The 22134-nt window shown below is 43.3% G+C and overlaps 1 protein-coding gene across 11 annotated transcripts in view; it reads right to left on the reverse strand.

Annotated features, from left to right (window-relative positions):
• Window positions 1–22134, reverse strand: part of Ank3 (ankyrin 3) — a 561730-nt gene that overhangs the window by 157276 nt on the left and 382320 nt on the right. For all 11 annotated transcript variants that reach the window (XM_040732583.1, XM_040732581.1, XM_040732584.1 and 8 more), the window contains one exon: window positions 11440–11538. In XM_040732583.1, the coding sequence (XP_040588517.1) occupies window positions 11440–11538 (99 nt within the window). The remainder of the gene's footprint in view (window positions 1–11439; window positions 11539–22134) is intronic.

Below are 22134 nucleotides of genomic sequence, written 5' to 3' on the forward strand. Positions count from 1 at the left end.
TGTGCTTGTAGTTACAGATGGCTATGGGTACTGGGAATCAAACATGGGTCCTCTGGAAGAGCAGCAGTGCCCTTAGCTACTGAGCCATCTCTCTAGTCCCTGCCTTATCCTTCTTTGATAAGTATCATGAAGATTTTTTTCCTTTGATAATGACCTCACTTTTGCTAATCCTAAAGGTAAGGCAAACGATGAAGGCATATCTGAATCTAACAAGGCATGATGGGACCCTCTGCTTGTTATGCCAGGGAGACTGAAGCAGGGGGATAGTCGGAGCTACAATTCCAGTTTAAGGTTATCCTGAACGACACAATAAGGCCCTAAATTAGCAAACCAAAAGGAAAAACAATAATTACCGAGTTAAAGAACAGAGTGAGTGAATGTCTTTTCAATGTTCTTTGTTTGCTTTTGAGATGGTGTATTGGGTAGCCCAGTCTGGTTTCTAATTTGGGGTGAGGCTGAGAAATGACCTTGAACTTCTAATCTTCCTATCTCCCCTTCTCGCCTCAGTACTGTGATTATTGTGTCAAGCATTCTACCAGCTGAGCTGTATCCCCAAACCATAAACTAATCTTAAAGCTAGTATTATCTAGTTCGGTGATTAAAAAAATCCCCGTTGTACTGCTTTTACAAAAACTTTAAAAATAATTTATTTAGCTTTATTTTATATGCATTGGTGTGAAGGTGTCAGATCCCCTGGAACTGGAGTTACAGACAGTTGTGAGTTGCCATGTGGGTGCTGGGAATTGAACCTGGGTCCTCTGGAAGAGCAGCCAGTGCTCTTAATTGATGAGCCATCTCTCCATCCCCATAGCCTTTTGTTGTTGTTTGTTTTTTTACATTTTTCATTCATTCATTCATTCATTCATTCATTCATTCATTCATGTATTTGTGTGTGCATGCATGTTTGTGCCGTGGCATATGTGTGGAGGTCAGAAGACAGCTTCAGGGGTCAGTTTTCTCCTGGGTCCTGGAGAAGTTGCCAGAGCCATCTCACAGGTCCCGTTGCCCTTTTTGTTTTTGGACTCTCTTTGTCTATTGCCAAAGCAGTACTGAAATACCTTATCTTTAAAAACAAACAAACAACAAAACTGAAAAAAATAAAGCACAATACAAAAGCCAATCCCGAAATTTTCACTAGAGTAAGCTGTTTGTCAGCGGCGATTAAATTGAAGAGCATGACTCAATCTCATAACTCTCAAAATTTTCTCTAATAAGACTTTCCGTTCTTATAAATAAGGATATTGCAAGCCTATAAAAGGCCTTTTATGGATATTGTGCTTGGCAACGTAACACTGACACAGGCATATTCCTGTCAAATTACACAAATGTTAGAAATGTTGGTTTTTTCTGGGGGAGGGATCATCAAGAATTTCTCTTTTGGTTACCAACTCCATGCAAACTTACAATGCAAATACAGTGGCATTTACAACAGGTCCTGGACCAAAAAAGCTGTTCTTCAACCTTATATAATATTAACTCCCAGCTGGAAAATTCTTGGCAAAGGAAATTTTGGGGGAGGCAAGGGAGCCTGCTTCAATACCACAATGTATGTAGTTGACTTGAGAGGATGGAGATGGGATGCTGAGTTGCCATGACGACGTTATGGGAGGGAAATGGAATTGCAGGAGGTTGGCAATTTTCTTTCCAATCCCCTAGATTTTTAAAGCACTAACATAATGAATGGGTTTCCCTTGGGCAGACTTTTGAATTGCCCCTTCTGGCTGGTCTAGGGCTTGTATTTCCTTTCAGTGACAGTAATCTTATTAGCGAGGTAGGAACTGCGTGCTGCTGACTGAACAGAATGCTCTCTTCTGTTAGCCAGAGAGCCAAACCATATACACATACACACAGGCTAAAAGGACCTTCGTTCAGTCTGACTTTTGTGAGGAGCACAGAACAGGGCCTGGACCAAAAAGTTGGAGACAGCAGGATGTCACACTGTGGAATATTACACAGAACACATCCTCACCGCCTGGAATCTGCTCAAATCCAAGACACACAATCATGACTGGGAGAGGACTTTCCAGAAGTAACATGTTATTTTAGTTTGTGTCCTCTCGGCTCTTCTCTTTCTTCCCCTCCTAAGCAAAAACCCCTCATTCTAGACATGGAGAAGGAAGCCAGGTCAGGAGAACTCTGTGGGATGCTGTGAATGTAAAGTAGAACGTGGTATTGAAATGACGGCAACCAGTAAAGAAATAATCAATAGTGCACCCGAGGGTCAGGACAGCAGTCAAGACAAACCAATGAATACTGATGAGAGTTTAACAGAAAACCCCATCTTACGCTGGAATTTCCATCCACTCAAAATTTGACTGACCCATATTTTAAATGTTAGGCAATTGTAGAGTTAATCCAAGAGAAAATGTAGTGTCATTTTTAATGTCCTCTGTTACAGGAACTTTATACTTGGGGTCTTATTTTATTTTGACAACTGCAACATGGGAAAGGCATTAGGGGTTCTATTTATAGATCAGAAAGCTGCTCCGGGGCCTTGATGCAACTACCCAAGGTCGCACAAGAAGCCAAGAGTTGCAGTGAGAGTTGACACACAGACTTGCCTCTGAAACACCGGCTTTCTTCTGCTATGTCAAATATTAATACAAGTGTCCCGTATTCTCTTCCAATGAAGAATTCATTTCTGCCATTTATGGATATAGAACTTCCTTATTGAATTATCTTCCTTATTGAAATGCTATTCATTCAATGTGCTTAACATGAAAATAGGGACTGGTAAGATGTCTTAACATGTCAAGGTGCACCTGTTCTCTGACCTCACAAACATGCTGTAGCACGTGCACATGCATGCATATACAAATGTGAAACTACAGCGTTCAGAGAGAACACAACATCCTTTATTATTTGTGTTTTTATCCTGCTTTCGTGGATGCTATGCCTCTTGTCTTGATTCAGGTTGAGTGTTATTTAGAATGCTAAGCCATAAGTATGTTCATTGCCATCCATCCATCCATCCATCCATCCATCCATCCATCCATCCATCATCTACCTATCACTCATCTCTATATTCTTTTTCTTTCTCTCTCTTTAATATCCTCCCATGACTTTTTAGCTAAATCTTTTCATGTTTTGCCTGTATGCACATATATACAACATGTGTAGGCTAATGCTCACATTGACTAGAAGAGGGTGTTCATTCCCTTGGAACAGGGGTTGTGGGTAGACACTGCACCAGAGACTATAATATATATTCTACATGATCATAATCCAAGTATCATTGTGCTATACAGCAATATTAATCTCATGAATGTTATGTGTTTCTGAAGCAATATTATACCTAACTTCATATATGAGAATTCTGCATGTAATTCCATTTATACTATTTGATTTTATTTGGGGGGAGTTAAAAATATGACATGATTTTCATATATTATAAATCTCACAATGAATTGATTTGTTAAGTGCTGACTTTTCTAGAACTTGAGAAAAGGAGAACGTTTCATGATTATAAATTTCAAAAAATTAGAGATTTCATATGTACAAATACTTCTCAAGAGACTGCTGTGTGTTTAAAATTCACATTAAGGCTCAGAATGAGCCCAGCAGTGGGTAATTTGTTTGCTGTAACTTTGTTTTAAGAAAGTGGCACAGTCAGCGTGGTTGCAGAAGGTCACTGTGGAGTGCTTCCGTTGACGAGATTCGCCAGGGGGATAGGGAAGGCGACGTGGAGAGCCTGCGCCCATGAATGAACAATGTTCCTGAGCTTGCTATTTCGGTTTTTCTGGAGAACCAGGCATGTGATATTTATGCATGACACTGCATTCCCTCTTGAGTAAACTAAGTGTTCTTTGCAGCGTGGCATCAGAATGTCAGGAGAAAGCAAAGGAGTCTCCTGTGTTAGGAGGGCTCCCTTGCAGCTGTAGAATACACCTTTCCCTGGGCCTTTCATCCTTGCATCTCTGCATTTAAACAAAGGTAGAACACTTTGAAAGATTTATTTCATGCACACGGGTGTTTTGCCTGCATGCACATATATACAACATGTCTGGGTGGGTGCCCACATTGATTAGAAGAGGGTGTTTGTTTCCCTTAGAACTAGAATTGTGGGCAGTTGTGAGCTGCCATATTGGTGCTGGGAACTGAACCAGGGTCCTCTGGAGGACTTAACCACTGAGTCATTTCTCCAGCTCCTATCAGTATTTGGGTTTTTGTTGCTGTTGCTTGTTTTTTAAGATGGGGGTGGGGTTCTTATGAAGCCAGCACTCACTGACATTGAACTCCTGCCTCTCCTGTCTCTCCTTCCCAAGTGCTGAGATTAGAGACATGCATCACTACACTGGGCTAAATTCCCAATATTTGTGACAGAAAATGAAAGTCATCAGTATGTTTGTATGACACGAAGAAATACTTTCAATTAGTCTCAGTTTCTGTGTAAACCTGGAACCTTTTTGCTGCCCAGTGCTTGTGTCAACAATCTGAACTCTGAAGAGGAAGTTGTATTTTAAAATCTCCTCAGTAGAGAGAGGCCATTCTACTGCTTTGCTTTTGGTAAGAATTCGTTTTTAATGAGGACAACCTCACTTCTAAGAATGTGACGGAAAGCAGAAGTTTGGTTTTCTTTTTCTTAGTTTTAAACTGAGAAATACAACCAGTTACATTCCAGGGATGGGGGAGGAGTGTAGGGTAAATATATAAGGTATGACTGTGTTCTCTGGCAGACATCTCAGGGTAATAGGCTAGGAAAAATGATGATACCCCTTTCCCCCATCTATCTGTGTATAAATATCTTATCAGCCTTACGTGAGAATTGAGTCCATCGCCAAGGCCTTTTGACAATGTACCATTAAGGAGTCTGTCTTAGTTCAGTTCTGGCAAATACTCTGAGTACGTAGTGTATGCAAAGTGCTGTGGTTACTGAGATGGATATGTTCTACGTGTCAAGGCGTGGCTCTGTATGCAATAGTAAGCAACGGGATGTGCAAGGATCAGTTGGGTGCTGGGAACCTTGCTTAGGGAGACTGGAAGGGCAAAGCAGGCTTAGGGGCTTGGAGGCAGGGATCAGTACTGCTTTCAGAGGACCCAACACATCTCATCAGGAAGTGCAAGCCTGCAGCCTTATAACTTTCCTTTCTTCCTTCCTTCCTTCCTTCCTTTCTTTCTTTCTTTCTTTCTTTCTTTCTTTCTTTCTTTCTTTCTTTCTTTCTTTCTCTCTCTCTCTCTCTCTCTCTTGTTTTGTTGTTGTTGTTTTGCTTTTTTTTTTGAGACAGGGTTTCTCTGTATAGACCTGGTTGTCCTGGAACTCACTATTCAGGCCAGGCTGGCCTTGAACTCAGATCTACCTGCCTCTGTCTCCTGAGTGCTGGGATTAAAGGCTTTCACCACCACCACTAGTCAGCTCAGCCTCACTGTTGAATGGTGAGAAGTTAGTGAAGAGTGCCAACTTGACATTTAGAATTGTTCTAGAATAAGGACCATATTGAGTCTCTGACTGGGCTGGGAACTGACACAAAGGAAATAAAAATGGTATGAGACCATCTGTCACAGAGTGTCTTCCCTCATCGAGTACCAAACACTCATGCTAGCTTGGAGGAGAGTGAGAGTTCAGTGTGGAGAATAGCAGGTAGCCCCCAGCCCCCAGCCATCATTTTAGACTAAAAAGAAACAAAGCTGTTTAAGATCTTGTTGGAACAGACAGCTGACCTGAGTTTATAGGAGCTCATGGAATCTGGATGGACAGCTAGGGAGCCAGAATGGGACTGACCTAGGTATCTGGGTGACAGTTGTGTAGCTTCATCTTTTGTGGGGCCCCTAGCAGTGGGACCAAGACCTGTCTCTGCTGCATGAGCTGAATCTCTGGAACCTACTCCCTATGGTAGGATGATTTGCTAAAGCTTGATGCGTGTGTGTGTGTGTGTGTGTGTGTGTGTGTGTGTGTGAGCTTCGTCCTGCCTCAACGTGATATGCCATGCTTTGTTGGTTCCCATGGGAGCCCTTACTCCATCTGAATGGAGACGGAGGAGTGGATGGATAGGGGATAGAAGGGAGGAGTGGAGGGAACAGGAGGGGAGGAAGGAGGGAAAACTGTGGTTGGTATGTAAAATAAATTTAAAAAATGATGGGGGATAAACTTGTTGGAAAATAGCAATTGCCATAAAGCCCTCAAATGGAGAGCTGCATATAGACCCAGTCTAAAATGCTGCCTTGGTGAGTGCTCACACCCACACACCCACACACTCCCACCATCATCTCACAAGCACTCTTCATGCCATGACAAGTCACATTGGCAAGAGACAGAAGGAGCCAACAAGCCAGGTGACATCAGTTCAGCATGACAACACTGGAGATTTGGGAAAAACTTGCTTACAATCAAATCAATAGAGACCTAAAGATTCCGGGACATCAGGTCCTCCTAAACTCCAGGAAGATTGGTATGTAAGCATCTTGAATCTTCTAGTAAGCCTCTTCATTTTTTTTATCCTTACAGTGCTGGGGTTTGAATCCAGAGCCTTCCATATGCTGGGCAACAGTACTATCATTGAGTTATAAGGCAGCCCTCATTGCGTGGTCGGTAGGGGGCTCACATGTATGGAGATACATGTGTATGTAATATTGTGGAGGGAGAGGTTGACGCTGAGTGTATTCTTAGATCACTCTTCATCTTATGCATTGAGGCAAGGTTTCTCAGTTGAACCCAGAGTTCACCACTCCAGTGAGTATAGTTAGCTAGCATGCCCTAAGGTTCCCGGCCTCTGCCATCATGTTCTGATGTGACAGGTGAGCTGCTATGTCCACCTGGAATTTACACGGGGACTGGGGATCTGAACTCTGGTCCTCACACTTGTGTGATACATACTCTACCCGCTGAGTCAACACCTGCAGCCCTAAGTATTAGTTACAATATCCACAGCCCTTCTTGCTGAGAAGTGTGTGAGATGAGGAGGAAGTTTACTGTCTGTACTGGGAAGGAAAGGAGGGTGTAGGAAAGTCACCATCAGGAAGCAATGATGCAGAGAACGTCATGCAGCTCACAGGTGTTGGGAGTAGACTTCACTTTCTTCCATTCTTGGGTGAGGAATTCGGTTTGAACAGAACTAGAGTTATCCCCAAACCCACTCAATAGTGGAAAGTAAGACAGGTCTTCCTATTCTGATCCCTCTAGTTCAGTTATTTTTAACCAGTGGGTTGCGACCCCTTTGGGGGTCACAAGTCAGATCTCCTGCATAGCAGATATTTTCATTACGATGTAAATTACATGTAAATTACAGTGGCAAAATTACAGTTATGAAGTAGCAATGAGATAATTTTATGGTTGGGGGTCACCACAACGTGAGGAACTGAATTAAAGGGTCGCAGCGTTAGGAAGGTTGAGAACCATTGCTCTGGCTCCTCCTATATATCCACGTGTCCTCTCAACAGAACTGTAGGCATGTACATCTAAGTTAACACTGAATAGTTGTAAGGAGGGGATTTTCCTTTATCGACAGTAAGTCGGAAGGCCAGGGGCATAGAAAGAAGCTGCCTAACACACTGTCCCCATGCCAAATGGTTCAGTTGCTGATGTTCATCAGAGCTCTGATGTTTGTCTCCAGGTCCTCCCTGTGATGTGACACGATGCATCCTGCATTGCAGTTTGAATGTGTAATGTCCCTAGGGGCTCATGTGTTCCAATACTTGGTCCCCAGCTAGTGGTGCTGTTTGGAAAGGTGGGGGAACCTTTAGGAGGAGGAGCCTCACTGAAGGAAGTGGGTCACCGGGAGAGGTATTGAAGTTTTGGGGTACTGTACTACTTCCTGCCCACACGCAGCTTCCTGTGCTTTCAAGATTGGAAGAGGTGTGACGTCCCGGTTGCACACACCCCTTACACAATGGAGCCACCACGGTCATGCTGTCCCTGCCTTGATAGGGAGCTTGAGGTTGAGTCCCCTCAAACGTAAATGAACTCTTCCTCCGTGTAGCTGCTTCTTGTCTGGTATTTGGCCACAGCGATGGGAAAACTGATTGCCTCTCTGTCTGAACTCCCTATGGGTTTGTACATGATGCAAAATGCAAAATAATTTATTCTTTTTGTGAGCGAAGACTGCATCAAAGGAGAGAGAAATAAGGTCATCTTCAATCAACTAAAGTCCCAGAGGATGGCCAGGCACATTCACGTTTCTCTTCCAAGTGTCTCTCCTGCATTCATTTCCCCCCACACATATTCCTGGTATTCACAAGTGATGCTGCACCTCCTTGGGACCAAATGGCAAGAGCAATCAATCCCCCTCCCTTGTTCTCTGCAACTTCTTTCCCCCTGCTCTTGCTTGGCAGAGGAACTGTGGTTGACAGCAGTGGCTCTAGCTTTCTTTACATACTGACAATTTCTTATTGAAATGTAGAAATGCAATTGCTCTCTACTGAGATGGTCCTGCAGGGGGCGCCCTTTACGAGTCTTCATTTCTCCCTCTCTAGTAAGATTATTTCTGATAGGGAACAGTTATTCCTTCCAGGTTCATCAGTCAATACGTCAGTCTACTAAACACCCAGGCTGGGCTGGATTAGGAACACAGTATAGAAAACAAAGGAGCCCGTGGCCTCCCGGTTTTTGGAAGAGCATTGTCTATTTTTCTCTCTCACCGCTTCTCTGAGTTGAGCAGACATTCAGTGCTCACTTATAATTTGAGTGAATAAATGTCACTAATAGTAAGTAAAGTAGTAGATCAAAGCACTTCAGGAATACAGTTAGTCTGCCAGGCTGGGTTTAGATACATGGAGATTAGGATTCTTGTAAGTGGGGCCTAGGATAGGATGACAAAGTAGGAAGCCTGTAGACAAATGAGACTGCTTTATTAGACTGTCTCTGGTCCAGATCTTGCAATAAACACGTGAAACGTGGAAAAAGAGAAGTATTTGTATGTGATTTATTTTTTTTAAAGCTAAGACTTTTACTTTCTTTGGTCAGTTCTTTTTTTTCCCCATACAATAGATTCTTTTCATGGTTTTCCTTCCTCCAACTCCTCCCAGATCCTCCCTACCTCCTCACCCATCCAATTCCGGGCCTTCTTTCTCACTCTAGAAAAACAAACAGGCAAAGGGGTTAAGACTGGGTGGGTGAAACCCACAGAAACAGCTGACCTGAACAAGGGGGAGCTCATGGACCCCAGACTGATAGCTGAGAGGCCAACATGGGACTGATCCAGACCCCCTAAAGGTGGGTATCAGTGAGGAGGCCTTGTTATTCTTTGGGGCCTCAGGCAATAGATAAGCATTTATCCCTGTCATCCAGATGGACTTTGGGAGCCCATTCCACGTGGACACATGGGGAGGACCTAGGCCCTGCCCTGGATGATATGACAGACTTTCGAGACCTTCCATGAAGGACCTCACCCTCCTTGGAGAGTGGAGTGGGGATTGGGGGAGGAGTTAGGGGAGGGCTGATGGGGGGCAGGAGAGGAGGGGAGGGAGAGGGAGCTGGGATTGACATGTGAAGCAAGCTTGTTTCTAACTGAAATAAAAAAAAGTGCTGGTGAAAAAAGAAAACAAACAGGCAAACAAATAGATAAGAATAATAAAACTAAAACAAAGAAAAATAGCAAAGAGAAAGCATGAGAAACACAAACCCAAACCCATAGAAACACAGAATCGGAAACCATAATAAGCAAACAGAAGACCATAAGACAGAAAATGCCTGCACAAAGTGATAACAGACAGAAGGCCTACAAAGTGCCATTGAGACCTTCTGTCTGTGTTGGCCATTGACGGCTGTCACGGGGTCTGCCTTAATGTGGTTTATATGCTCAGTGAGACTCCTTTGGAGAAAACCTATCTTTCCTTTGCAAGCAGATGGCAACTGGAGATAGCTTCTTGGTTAGGGGGTGGGAGTTCCTGCCCACTTCCCGCTCTCAGTAATGGGATTTCTGGCCTATGTCAGGTTGGTGCAGTTGATAACATCTTGGTCACTGTGGGTATTTAGTTCTCTGTGTAACTTGCTTTGTAGACCAGGCTGGTCTTGAACTCACAAAGATCTGCCTACCTCTGCCTCCCTTGTGCTGGGATTAAGGCATGTACCACCAACGCCTGACTCATTCTTTTAATGAATTTTTTAGATGACAAAAGTTTAAAGAGAAAGGTTGATTAGTTACCTAAGTCACGGCCTAAGCTGACAGGTAAACACAGAGTGTGTTATACCCCATAAACAGCACATGATTGCATACACACGGGCCGGGCTGTCTCCACCACAACTCCCATTCCCACAAAAACAATACAAATCATATGCATCCATCTAGACATATACACACATTTTAATAAAAACTTTTAGCTGTGATAAGATAAATACATTACACCCTCAAAGCCATCCTTAAAACTGTTTTAAAAACTGTATTTGCATTGTTGTGGTCTGATGGGTCACTGGCTCTTTTGTTGTCTTAATTTTTTTTCTTCATCTGACATTCCATTCCCAAGCAACACTTCGTTTCCCTTTTTGCCCTGGCAACTGCCACTTAAGTTTCTCTTTCTATGGTATATGCAGGCCAAGGCCACACTTCAGCATGGAGCTACATGGCCAGTCCATTAGAATCAGATGTATTTGTCCTTTAGTAACTGGTTTATTTTACTCAATGTTTATGCCTTAAGGTTCATCTAGTTGTAGTTAATTGCTCTCTCTCTCTCTCTCTCTCTCTCTCTCTCTCTCTCTCTCTCTCTCTCCTCTCTCTCTCTCTATGTGTGTGTGTGTGTGTGTGTACCTATGTAATATATACTTGTTTATGGAGGTCAAAGGCTGATACTGTGTCTCCAACAGTCACTCTCAACCTTATTTTATGAGACAAGATTTCTCATTGAACCTAAAGATTATCAATTTGTCTTGACTGGCTGAGCAGCAAACTCCCAGGAGGCCCCTGTCTCTATCTCCACAGCATGAGGATTGCAGGCATGTGACACCAGGCTCAGGTTTGGGTGCTGGGGATCTGAACTTGGGTCCTTATGTTTTCCTGACTGAGCCACCTTTGTCTATCCAATAACATTTGGGTTACCTCTAGATTTCAAAAAAATTACAAACCTAGTTCAGCAAACACAAGGATAGAAATGCCTTTTAATCCCTCTCACTGTATACCTAGAAGTGGCCATCCTGTTTTAATCCCTTGAGAGAAATCCATGCTATACCATTTTAGATTCCCACAGAATCTAAATTCCCTCAGAAGTGCAAATAAAAGTTTCAGCCTAAAAGCTATCAGATTTCACATCAAACTGACCCAATAGTTCAACTTTGAGTGTCAAGTAATTCTAGAAGATTTAACTCAGGGAAACCAAGAGACTTGGGCCCTTGCTCTTCAGTTAAAGCCAGAGGCCATTTGAACACACACTGACATTATATGAAACAGGAATCACATTCACATTTCACGACAAATCAAACATAAAGAATACAGCATTTCCCCACGGCGCGGGAACCAGGTGAGGACTTCTACCTCTGGAAGCGACACACCGGCCTGCACCATGCAGGATGCTTACCCTGGTCTTGGCATCGATCTTCGCACCCCGGTCGAGCAGCAGCTTCACCATATTCGCGTTCCCTCGTTTCGAGGCGACATGTAAGGGAGTGATGTCATTCTGTGGGGGAGCAGAGAAGATGTCACAGGCTTGGCACACACAGCTTACGTGGACCACTGATTCCCGAGTCTCACCAACACTAGCCTGTTCTGTTCCTCCCTTCTCCTTTCTCAGAGTATAGACAGCACATTTTCCGCCCTTTCTCTCTAACGGCATTCCCCTCCTCCAAAAACGAGACTCAAGAATTTGAAGGGAGGCAGCCCATGAGGTGAGGTTCAACTTGATTCTTTTTATTGCTGGTGGTGACTGACAGATGAGGTGAAATTTTGTCTACCCAAATATTTTTATTTATTTATTTATTTATTGTTCCATTGTATTTTACTTTTAATTGAGACAGGGTCTCACAGTGTAGCTTTGGCTGGCTTCAAACCCACAGAGATCTGTCTGGCTTTCTGGGAGCTGGGATTAAAGACATGCCTGGTCCTCTTTAAATCAATCTATTTTCTTACAGATTTGTTTTTGTTTTTGTTTTTGCCTTGCTGAGCATAATGGTAATAACGAATTTACTACAGATTAAGCTGAAGGAATGTCCTGGTACTCAGAGCTTTTCCAGACTCAGCAGGAGCCTTGGGTTGTAGTTGAGAGGCCATAGTCATGGAGATGGAGACACCTGTCCCTTGCTCCTTCCAGGCACCTATACATTCTACAAGCATCATTAGCAACTCCTTTACTGGTGCATTGACTGTTGCTTCTAAGCTATCTCGAAGCATATGTATACACTGGAAATGATCCCTGATGTTGGTTTCTTATTTCTGGCAACTGCAGTGTGAGTTTACAGCTTGCAGTTCACAAAGGCCCAATGAGATCACATGTTAACCAAGCTCACAGCAACTCCTCTCCTTCTTTTCTCTCCCTTTTTATCTGCAAGCCCCACCTAACTTCTACCTGTCCAGCTATTGGCCAGTCAGCTTCTATATTTAACCAATCACCATGACATATACTCACACTGTATAAAGGAATATTCCACAATATATAAATAGATCACAGATAGATAGACAGATAGATAGATAGGTAATTCTTGCAATGCCATTACCATAAGTAAAGAAGTAGAAATAATACCACAGTATCTAAGCCTTCACCTGCGCTCAAACATTTGAGCTGTTTCCAAGTGTCTGGGTTTGTCTGAATGATGTATTTGCTCCAATATCCTTTCCATCCCTTCCACTTTCCAGAACTCACTATTCTACCCTTTCTTCTATGTTTATTCCATTATTGAGGAAATTCAGTAGTTTACTCTAAAAATTTCCATTACTTATATCTGGCTGATTGCATTTTCATGGAGTGTTGTCCAACATGAACTTTGCTCCATATTTTCAGCAAAATTTTATGCTTGAACTGAAAAAAACATTTATTTACTTAATTTATTTATATGTGCATGTATGTATGCTTTTGTGAATGTATGCCACTTGTGTGAATGGATGCCCTTGGAGGCCAGAAGCATGAGTTGGGTCTCTGGATCTGGAATCACAGGTGGTTGTGAACCTCTCAGTGTGGGTGCTGACTTGGCCCTTTAGGAGAGCAACAAGCACTGTTAACCACTGAGCCATCTTTCCAGTCCCTTGTCCTGAAAAAAAAAAAACGATACATTCTCCTACAAATGGGGAGATTGTACAGTCATTGTTCTTAGAGGCTAAAATATAAATTAAGGGTTATTTTCATAATACTTAAGGGTTGTTTCCATTGCCCTTAGACACCAAAATATAAACCAGTGATTCATTTCTTCAATAAAAGAAGAATAAGACCTGCTTGAGTAAAACAAATTTGCCTCAGTAACACTGGTAGAAAGTGCCGACACTAAAGCTTTGTGTCACAAGAAACGGGCACATCAAATCCCCTCCGGGCTCAGGGGACTCTGCAGAAGAAGAGGTAGAAAAGTGAAAGGGCCAGAAGGGATGGAGGACACCAAGGTAAGGAGGCCTTTTAAACACAGCAGGATCCACTCAGAGTGAGGCAGCTGGCACAGGGCCTTGCGGGCCTACACCAGATGGGGTCCTAGAGCCGAGAGAAGTAGACACATGATCCCGTCCCTAGCCCAGGAGCAAGCTCCATTTGATAGCCATTGGCAAAGGAACTTAATTTTCTCCCAGGAAGTCTCACTGGCCCCATCCCCAGAAGTAGATGGCCAACAGAAAATGAACTCAGTGGCATCTTTGGAGGTTCTTTGTCTCATAATGCTGTGTCAGGGATTTGTTTTAAACTTTACAGGTCCTTTGTGTGTGTGTGTGTGTGTGAAGATATATATATATATATATATATATGTATATATATATATCTTCCAGTTTTATGTTTTATAGGATTCCTGGGTATGCAAATGTGTGTGTATGTCTGTGTCTATAATGTGTTCTATGTTCCTTATGCTTTTTCTTTGGCTCTTTTTATTCCTGTTTGCTTTGTCCTATTCTGATTTGTTTTTGTTTTCTCTTAGTTTATTATTATTCCTTAGATGATTGTTTGTTTTCTAAGGAGAGAGAAAGAGTGTGGATCAGGATGGGCAGGGAGGTAGGCAGGAGCTGGGAGGAGTTGAGGGAGGGAAAACAATAATCAGAATGCAATATATGAAAAAATATTTTCAATAAAAGAAATACCTTTGAAAAAAAGCAGATAAAACTGATGTGTGTATATGTGTGAATGCATGATTGTGTGTGTGTGTATGAGTAATATTATTCCTAGGGCCTTAGACATGCCATGTAATCAGTCTATTACTGGTCTACACCCCCGGCCCGCAGGTAAGCATTCTGTGCACAGAGCTAGATGGCAGAATCTTGTACTTTGCAGGCCACACCACACCGCGCTGCACCACACACTACACAGCACCACACGGCACCACACGGTACCACACCACACCTGAAGCACCTGTTCACCTTTGCCGCAGCAGCACAAATCAGCCACGCACAATCTACAAACAAGGATGGCTGTGGATTTAGTTGTTTTGTTCTTAATTATTTACAAAAGCAGCAGCAGTTTGGATGTGGCTGAGGCCGGTCATTTGCTTAGCTCGGCTAAGCAAAGGTTTCAGCTGCCAGGGATGGGTGGTGAGAGGATGTGAAGCTGTGTGAACAGCTTGGGGCAGGCTTTGGTCTTTGTTGAGAGGGACAGCAGGGAGAGGGAAGTAAGCTCTGCTGGTGTTTAGGTTCTTTGGTCTGCGCCAGAAGCTCTATGTGAACGAATCCAGTTTTGCCAGCAGGGGGGGGGCACTGAGCTGGGCCACGATCCGCGATCCAGTCAAACTGAGCTCAGTGAGTCACAAGGAGGCTGCTATAGTTACTTAAGGCTTTCCCAGGGCTGAGGCTCTCGCTAACCTTTGTCACACAGGCTGACTGGCAGGGTGAAGACCTGTGTCTTCTTCAGATGCTTTCTTCAGTATTCTGTTCTCCCCCACATAGATGAGCAGATGGCAAACGAGGGCTTGAATCCTAATGCCCTGGACTTTTCTTAGAGGAAGCTTTATATTTCTAAAACTCTTCAAAGGTATTATAAAGGGAACTGAGGAGCGAGCCCAGGTACTTGCAGTGCAAGCAAGAAGACCTGAACCCACATACGAAGCTGGGTGCAGCGGCACACATTTATAATCCAGCACTGGGAGGCAGAGACAGAGACCTCTGGGGTTTGCTGGTAGTGGGACTAGCCTAATTTGCAATTCCCAGGTCTCAATGAGAGACTCTGCTTCAAACAAACAAGGTGGACTGTTCCTGGAGGACAAAACTTAAGGTTGACCTCTGGCCTTGATATTGAGATGCACAACACACATGCACATTGCATGTGCACATACACAAACACACAACAAACACATGCATGCACGCATGCACACACACACACACACAGAGCTTGTGAATCTATAGCTCCATTTTAATCCTTGCAACAATCTGCCAGATAGCACAAAAATAACTCCATTTGGTGAAATGAGACAGGACCTACTCTACAATTTGCCAATTAATAATTAGTTCATTGGTGGCAGGGTTGGGGTCACGATTTTCCCCACAGACCCCCTTACTGTGCCAAAACCCTTCCTATTGATAGGCACCGGTCACTTGTCATCCCTAGATTCTATAGTTGCTGCTCCTGAAAATTGGGGACAAATCATGAGGGAAGGAACTCCTGTTGAGGAGTCGCTGGGTACTTGCATGTCGATTCTTCAGTTCAGGAGGTCTCATGCCTTCCCATGCCCAGGGATGCAACTGTGCTTCTGCTGTGAAGCAAACAGCATTGTATGAGCCAGATGATGTTGGAGGCTGAAGGCCTTGTTTCTGAGAGCCTGTGCTTGCTATTGGAGTAGTGTCAGTTGGTACAAGCTTGCAGAGATGCAAACTGGCATGAAGAACTTCCAGTTCTTCAACTGCAGGTAGAAGGAGTGGACCATAGTAGAAAGGCCCCAGATGAGCCAGCCTTGTGGCCAGACATGCTCCTCACCACAGCCTGGGCCAGAGGGAAAGAACCTTCATCTCAGCGGAGTCCATCTAGCACAGAGCGATGAGCAGCAGCAGCCAACAGTGTAAGAGATTCCTGGTGCACTGCTGCTGTCCTGGGAGTGGGGGTTGCGCTGAGCACAAGTGGAGTGTTTCTGAGTCTAGGCAATAAGCAAATGAAGCCTCCACTGGAGGATTCTGGGGGCCAGGTCAAGTGGAAGCTCGGCTCCATCCCTGACCACCGGGTTCTGTCTCTCCCATCTGCTCTTAACCTCTGAGTCATCTCTCTAGGCCTGAGTTCAACATTCTTAGCCCTGCAGGGAACAGCCAAACTGCTTTGAGACTCTATTTCATCCCATTCAGAATGTCTGCCATTACTGAATGACAACGAACGCAGGTATGCCGTAGGGAAAGAGGAACATTTATGTCCTGCTAGGGTCAGTGTAAGGTTGTCTATCAATATGGAAATCAGTTTGGAGGTTTCTCGAAAATCCAAAACTAGAACTCCCATATGGTCCAGGTGCACCATTTGGGATCCAGTCAAAGGACTGAAGACAGCATCTCATGGAGATACTTGAACAGCCAAGTTCATGGCTGCATTCCCACACTGTAGAGTCAGCTACGGTGCCCATCAACAGAATAGCTAAAGAAAACCAAGTACATACACATAATGGAATTTGTGTGTCTGTGAATGTGTGCTGTGTGCTTGTTCATCTTTGTGGATTCAAGAGTGTATTACTGCATATGTGCACATGTATGTGTGTGTGTGCACAAGTGTGTATGCAAGTATGTGCACTGTGTGTGCACTTGAGCATGTGTGTGTGTGTAAGTTTAAAGGGCAACATTCAGGTGTTGGCCCTCTCCTTTCTGCCTTGTTTAAGAAAGTTTTCCCCCCCACTGTGTGAACTCACAGATAGCCTGTGAGTCCTGGGGAGTCTCCTGCTTCTGTCCCCCATCTCCTTGTAGGGGTACACTAGGATTAGAGACGCTTGGGTTACTGTGTCTGGCTTTTATGTAGGGACTGAAGATCTAAAGTCAGCTCTTTTATCCACCGACATCTCTTCAACCCCCATAATGGAATTTTGTACAGCAATGAAAAATGAAATCGTGTTAATTTCAGGAAAATGAATGCAACCTGCTAAGCAAAAGAAGCCAGACTCAGAAAGACAAACACCTTATGTTCTCTCATGCTCAGAACCCACATTTTAAAATATGCATGTGTGTGTGAGTATGTTGTATATGTGTAGGTCGTGAACTCAGAGAGGGGACTATTGAAGGGTGGAAGAGACCTTAGGGGATGTAGAAAATAGAGAGGGTCCTGGCATAGATACAATAGGAAAGCAGAAGTGGGAACTGAGAAGAAAGGGAACAAACTGGAGTGGAGAGGGAACATGGGGGGGGGCAGGGCTCGAGGGGAATGAATAGAATGAATAGAAACAAGGTATAAAGAAGCCTATGTATGAAGATGTTATGATGACATGCAATATTCTGTATGCTAGCTTAAAAAATTAAGAGAGAGAGATGGAATTTCAGCCAAGAGATGGAATTCCCAAGAGAGTAGAATGGAAATATTTGATTAAAAAATACGATCTCACAAATGAAGGATTTCTTTCGTTAAACTCATGAGTAGATGTCATGCAGCAGGGCAGAGAATCAGGAAAGTTAAAAGATATGCCAATCAATAAAATTTCACAGTAAAATATAACAAGAAAAGAACGACAGGAACCACACAAGAAGAGGCAGTGTGTCAGATGCAAGAAATGTAAGAAAACCAAAGGGGAAGAATGTACTTAAAGTAACGTAAGAAACAAAACTCACAAACTCTAGCAGCACAAGGGTCACAGAGAACCCTAACAACAAATTGTACAGTGAGACACAGTCAGATTGCTGAAAATGAAAATATACTGTGGGTCATCAGAGTAAAAAAGGAATCACTATCATTAATAGACCTCCAACAGGGAAACAGAAAGGACATCCCTAAGACAATAAGAGCATGGTTACCCCACAGAAAATTAGACTTATATGAAGCGAATGAGGAGGGGCTCCAGAAATGGCAAGAATGAAGATAAATGCAAGAAATACGTCATTATATAAAGTAAAAACAATGAGAGTGTTGTGGGCTTTATGGTGTATACAAGAATGTGTGACACATGGAGTCATGCAGGCAACAGAGCTAACCTGTCATTGGACTCTTACATCCTATGCAAAGTGATAGGTTATTTGAAAGGATACTGAGAAATTGATGACACAGGAAGTAAGATACATGATTATATAATACTTAAGACACAGAAAGAGTAGGAAAAGTCCTTCTCCATGTGTATATGCCGTACATACATTTAAAAAGGGATATACACACATTGGCACATAGATTCACTTGTCACCCATATGAGAATTGCAGATGTCTTACGACTCCTTTCTAAAAATAATAGGTTCTGTGGGATTATCTTCCTGTACACTGTGAATAGGTGTTGCTCTTATTAGTTGATAAATAAAGCTGATTTGGCCAATAGCCAGGCAGAGTATAGCAGAGATACAGGAGGGGGAGGGCAGAGTCTGGGAAGATGCCAGCAGGCACCCAAGGAGCATCATGTCAGAGCACCACCAGTAAGCTGTGGGCCACGTGGCAATTCACGGATCAATAGAAATGGCTAACTTAAATATAAGAGCTAGGTAGTAATAAGCATGAGCCATCAGTCAACTATTTGTAAGTAATAGTAAGCCTCTGAGTGGTTATTTGGGAACTGGCAGGCAGAAGAGAAATAGACATGGGCATTGGCACAGGACACAGTGGAAAGTGGGTGCATTTTAATACACCCTAACCTGCCTCAGCAGCGCCACCTATGCCTCAGCTCCCAACATAGGCATTCTTTACTCTGTCAGTCACGTATCAGTTCCTCCTATTCAGCAACATCGGTCATATCTGAGCTCTGAGGGAAGCTGCTAGCCCAGATAGCTACTGAACCTCTAAACGTATATTGCCATGTTCCTCCATTAATGCCTAAAATTCACTGTGTCTGAAGATCTGTGTTATTTGTGATAAGAAATCTAGATTAAAATACAGAGAAACAAACTCAAGCTAGCTAGAGTTTTTGATCTGATGGGGTTTGTCTTTGAGGCAGTGGTTCACCATGCCACTGAAGATGACCTTGAACTCTTCAACCTCCTACCTTTCTCCCAAGTGCTGGGATTACCAGTGGCCTGGTAAAGCCGGCTTGATAGGAATTTTGTACAAGCCAAAGCAGATTTTGCTTTAGTATGAATTAGCATATTAATAGAATGCTTTTTTGGCTTTTACCAAAAAATTTTTTTTGTAGATTCAAAATGTTACAGAATACATTAGCATTTGACAATGTGTTTTAATAGGCAAGGACATCAGAATTTATTCCGTCTAATGGCAAGGTGAGAAAAAAAAATCAACTCAGGATGGGTTGGACCTGGCCAAGATGTGTATTTCCCAATTTCCAGATATTGCCCTTTCCATTGCACCAAACCCTTTGGGCTTCCTTAAAAGCCACACTCTCATCATCAGCACAATAGCACCTTTGTAGGGAAAGGGGCGTGGACAGTCTTGTGGGCTCACCCCTACACACCTTCTTTAACATTTCCATAATGTTATTCAGGGCAATTACTACTCAAGCTGAAAAGTTAAAGCAAAACTAAGCCTACCCAAAGTCTTCCTTCCTCTGTCATTTACTTCTCAAGTTATTTCTACATATGGTGGCTACACACACAAAAAGTCAAACTTAAATACACACATATGCTTCATACACAATGGAAGAGAATTGGCTACATAAATATTTACAAAAAATGCTAACAGGATCTACTTACTACTTAGGATTTTTGAGAAACAAAATTACAGTATGGGCAAGTTTCATTATTTCAGATTTCTGGGCCTATTATCTGGCCACGTGCTTAACAAAACACAGACCATGGCCGTTTCCCTGTTGGGACAATCTGCACTTGCCTTTGCACTGGGCTTGCTGGCTTTTTGCTCATCCACATGGCATCTTGGTTTTCAGATAGAACTTCGGATCAGTACCTTCACGGCTTAAAGCTGTGAAACTGGGGTTAGGATTGGAACTTGGGAGAGTGTATTTGGCCTCCTCCTTCTCAGTGGCGGAGTGGGGGGGCACTTAGCAGAATGTGAAATGTCTCCCAGGCTTTGTACAAGTACATTGAATTATTTCCAAGGACATTTTACAAGGACAGCTTCTTAAAATTTTCTTTTCTTCTTTTTTTGAAAAAGATTTCATTTGATTGTAGTTATGTGTCTGTGTGTCCGTGGCTGTGTGTGGGGTATGCCTGCATGAATGCAGGTGCCTGGAGAGGTTAGAGGCACTGGGCCTCCTGGAGAGGAGCTGGAGTTGCAGGCAGTTGTAAGCTGCAGACACAGGTGCTGGGAATTGAACCTGGGTCCTCTGAAAGAGCAGCGGTGCTCTTGACCACTGAACCGTTTCTCCAGTTCACAAATTTGATTTGTTATTGTTGTATGTGTATGAGATACGGGTACGTGGGTGCCTGTGTGTCATGGTACATGCATGGAGTTGGCTTTCTTCTACCCTTATGTAAATTCCAGGGATTAAACTTGGGTTGCAAGGCTTGCATTGCTGGTACCTTTACCTGATGAGCCATCTCACCAGCACATGGCTGTTTAAATTAAGGCTATTGTGCCCCACCCCCAATAAGTACCTGTATTATGATCCCTAAACTCTAAAGCTGCTTTAGAAATATAAAGAAGATTGCTAACAGTGAGTTCAGGGCAGAGTCGACACTCTATCCTGGTTGTCACTTTATAGGCATACCTTACACATCTAATTAATAGCACACTTTACTTAGAGTGAGAACAGGTCCAATACCATATGTCTTCTACACATGCTCTCCTGCTGGATGATGGAGGGAATGTGCCTTGTTCTGTGGGCACTTATGGGTACATGTGACAGACAAATACCTCTCTTATTTCCATCACAGGGATGGCAAGAAGATATAATTTGTGGTAGTGTCCACCTATAACTCTAGCACTAGTGTCCAGCTTTAACTCTAGCACTTGGGAGGCAGAGGAAGGCAAGGCCTCTACAGCTCAAAAATAGCTTGGTCTATAGAGTATAGAGTTTGGGGCCACTCAGGGCTACAGTGAAACACTGCTACAAGAAAAAAAAAGAGATTCTTAATAGAAAAGGAAGGAACTTTCTTATTTATCTAACTTATTACAAGATGACCATAGAATGAGAAATAATAAGTTTATCCTAATTTTATAAATGATCTCCAAAACTCAAACTAATTTGTCACTTTGCCTGACCCCAGATTCATACTTCCTTCACTAGACTGCAGATTGTCTTCTGACCTCCACGTGTGCCTGTAGCATGCATGGGTGCATGCCTATAGCATGCATGAGCGCACACACACACACACACACACACACACACACACACAGGTGTGCATGCACTTGCTCACCTGCACACAATTAAATGCAATAAAAGAAAGAGGCAGGACCCTCTTCATCATTATACAGACAGTAAACAAAGTGCGTGAAATCCTTGCTCGTCTCAAGGATATTAGGAAACATTATGAACAAGAAAACTTCAGATAATGCAGACAGGAAGTCACCTGGTGAAACCAGAAGGTTCTAGATGATGCAGCTCTCAAGGTTGAAGGCAGAGGTATTGGAAAAGAATGTTTAGGGCCACAGCAAGACTGTGCCACTGTGAGCAAAGCAGAGAACCCTGGGACACCCGGGCTGAGGAGCGACAGACACCACCCCGGAGGCACAGATGGTACCTAACAGACTGTGTGTGCTATTCCTTGGTAGGAAGGTGTGGCTTCCATGCTGTTAATGTCAGAGACCTGCAAGAAAGAGCCCCCTCTGCTGAGGAATGCCTTGCTATTTCTCCTGTCTCAGCTTTCCTACAAAAGCCCAACAGAGGAGACAGCCAAGTTCATTTCAGACCGTCTCCAAGCAAGTTCATTTCTACCTTTTCCTAGAGCAAGAGCAGGTGACTCCCAACTTTGCTGTGGCAATCCAGAATGTACCTATAATTTATATTAAATGGTGGCGGGCTGGTCCCAACTTTGCTGTGGCAATCCAGAATGTACCTATAATTTATATTAAATGGTGGCGGGCTGGTGACTGGGTGATGAAAATGTGTGAGACAGGTTACCACTAAGGAAGGAGTAAGTGGATGATGCTATCTTCACT

The sequence above is a fragment of the Mesocricetus auratus genome, unplaced genomic scaffold (assembly GCF_017639785.1).
Source record: "Mesocricetus auratus isolate SY011 unplaced genomic scaffold, BCM_Maur_2.0 Super-Scaffold_100027, whole genome shotgun sequence".
In the NCBI taxonomy this organism is placed as follows: Eukaryota; Metazoa; Chordata; class Mammalia; order Rodentia; family Cricetidae; genus Mesocricetus; species Mesocricetus auratus.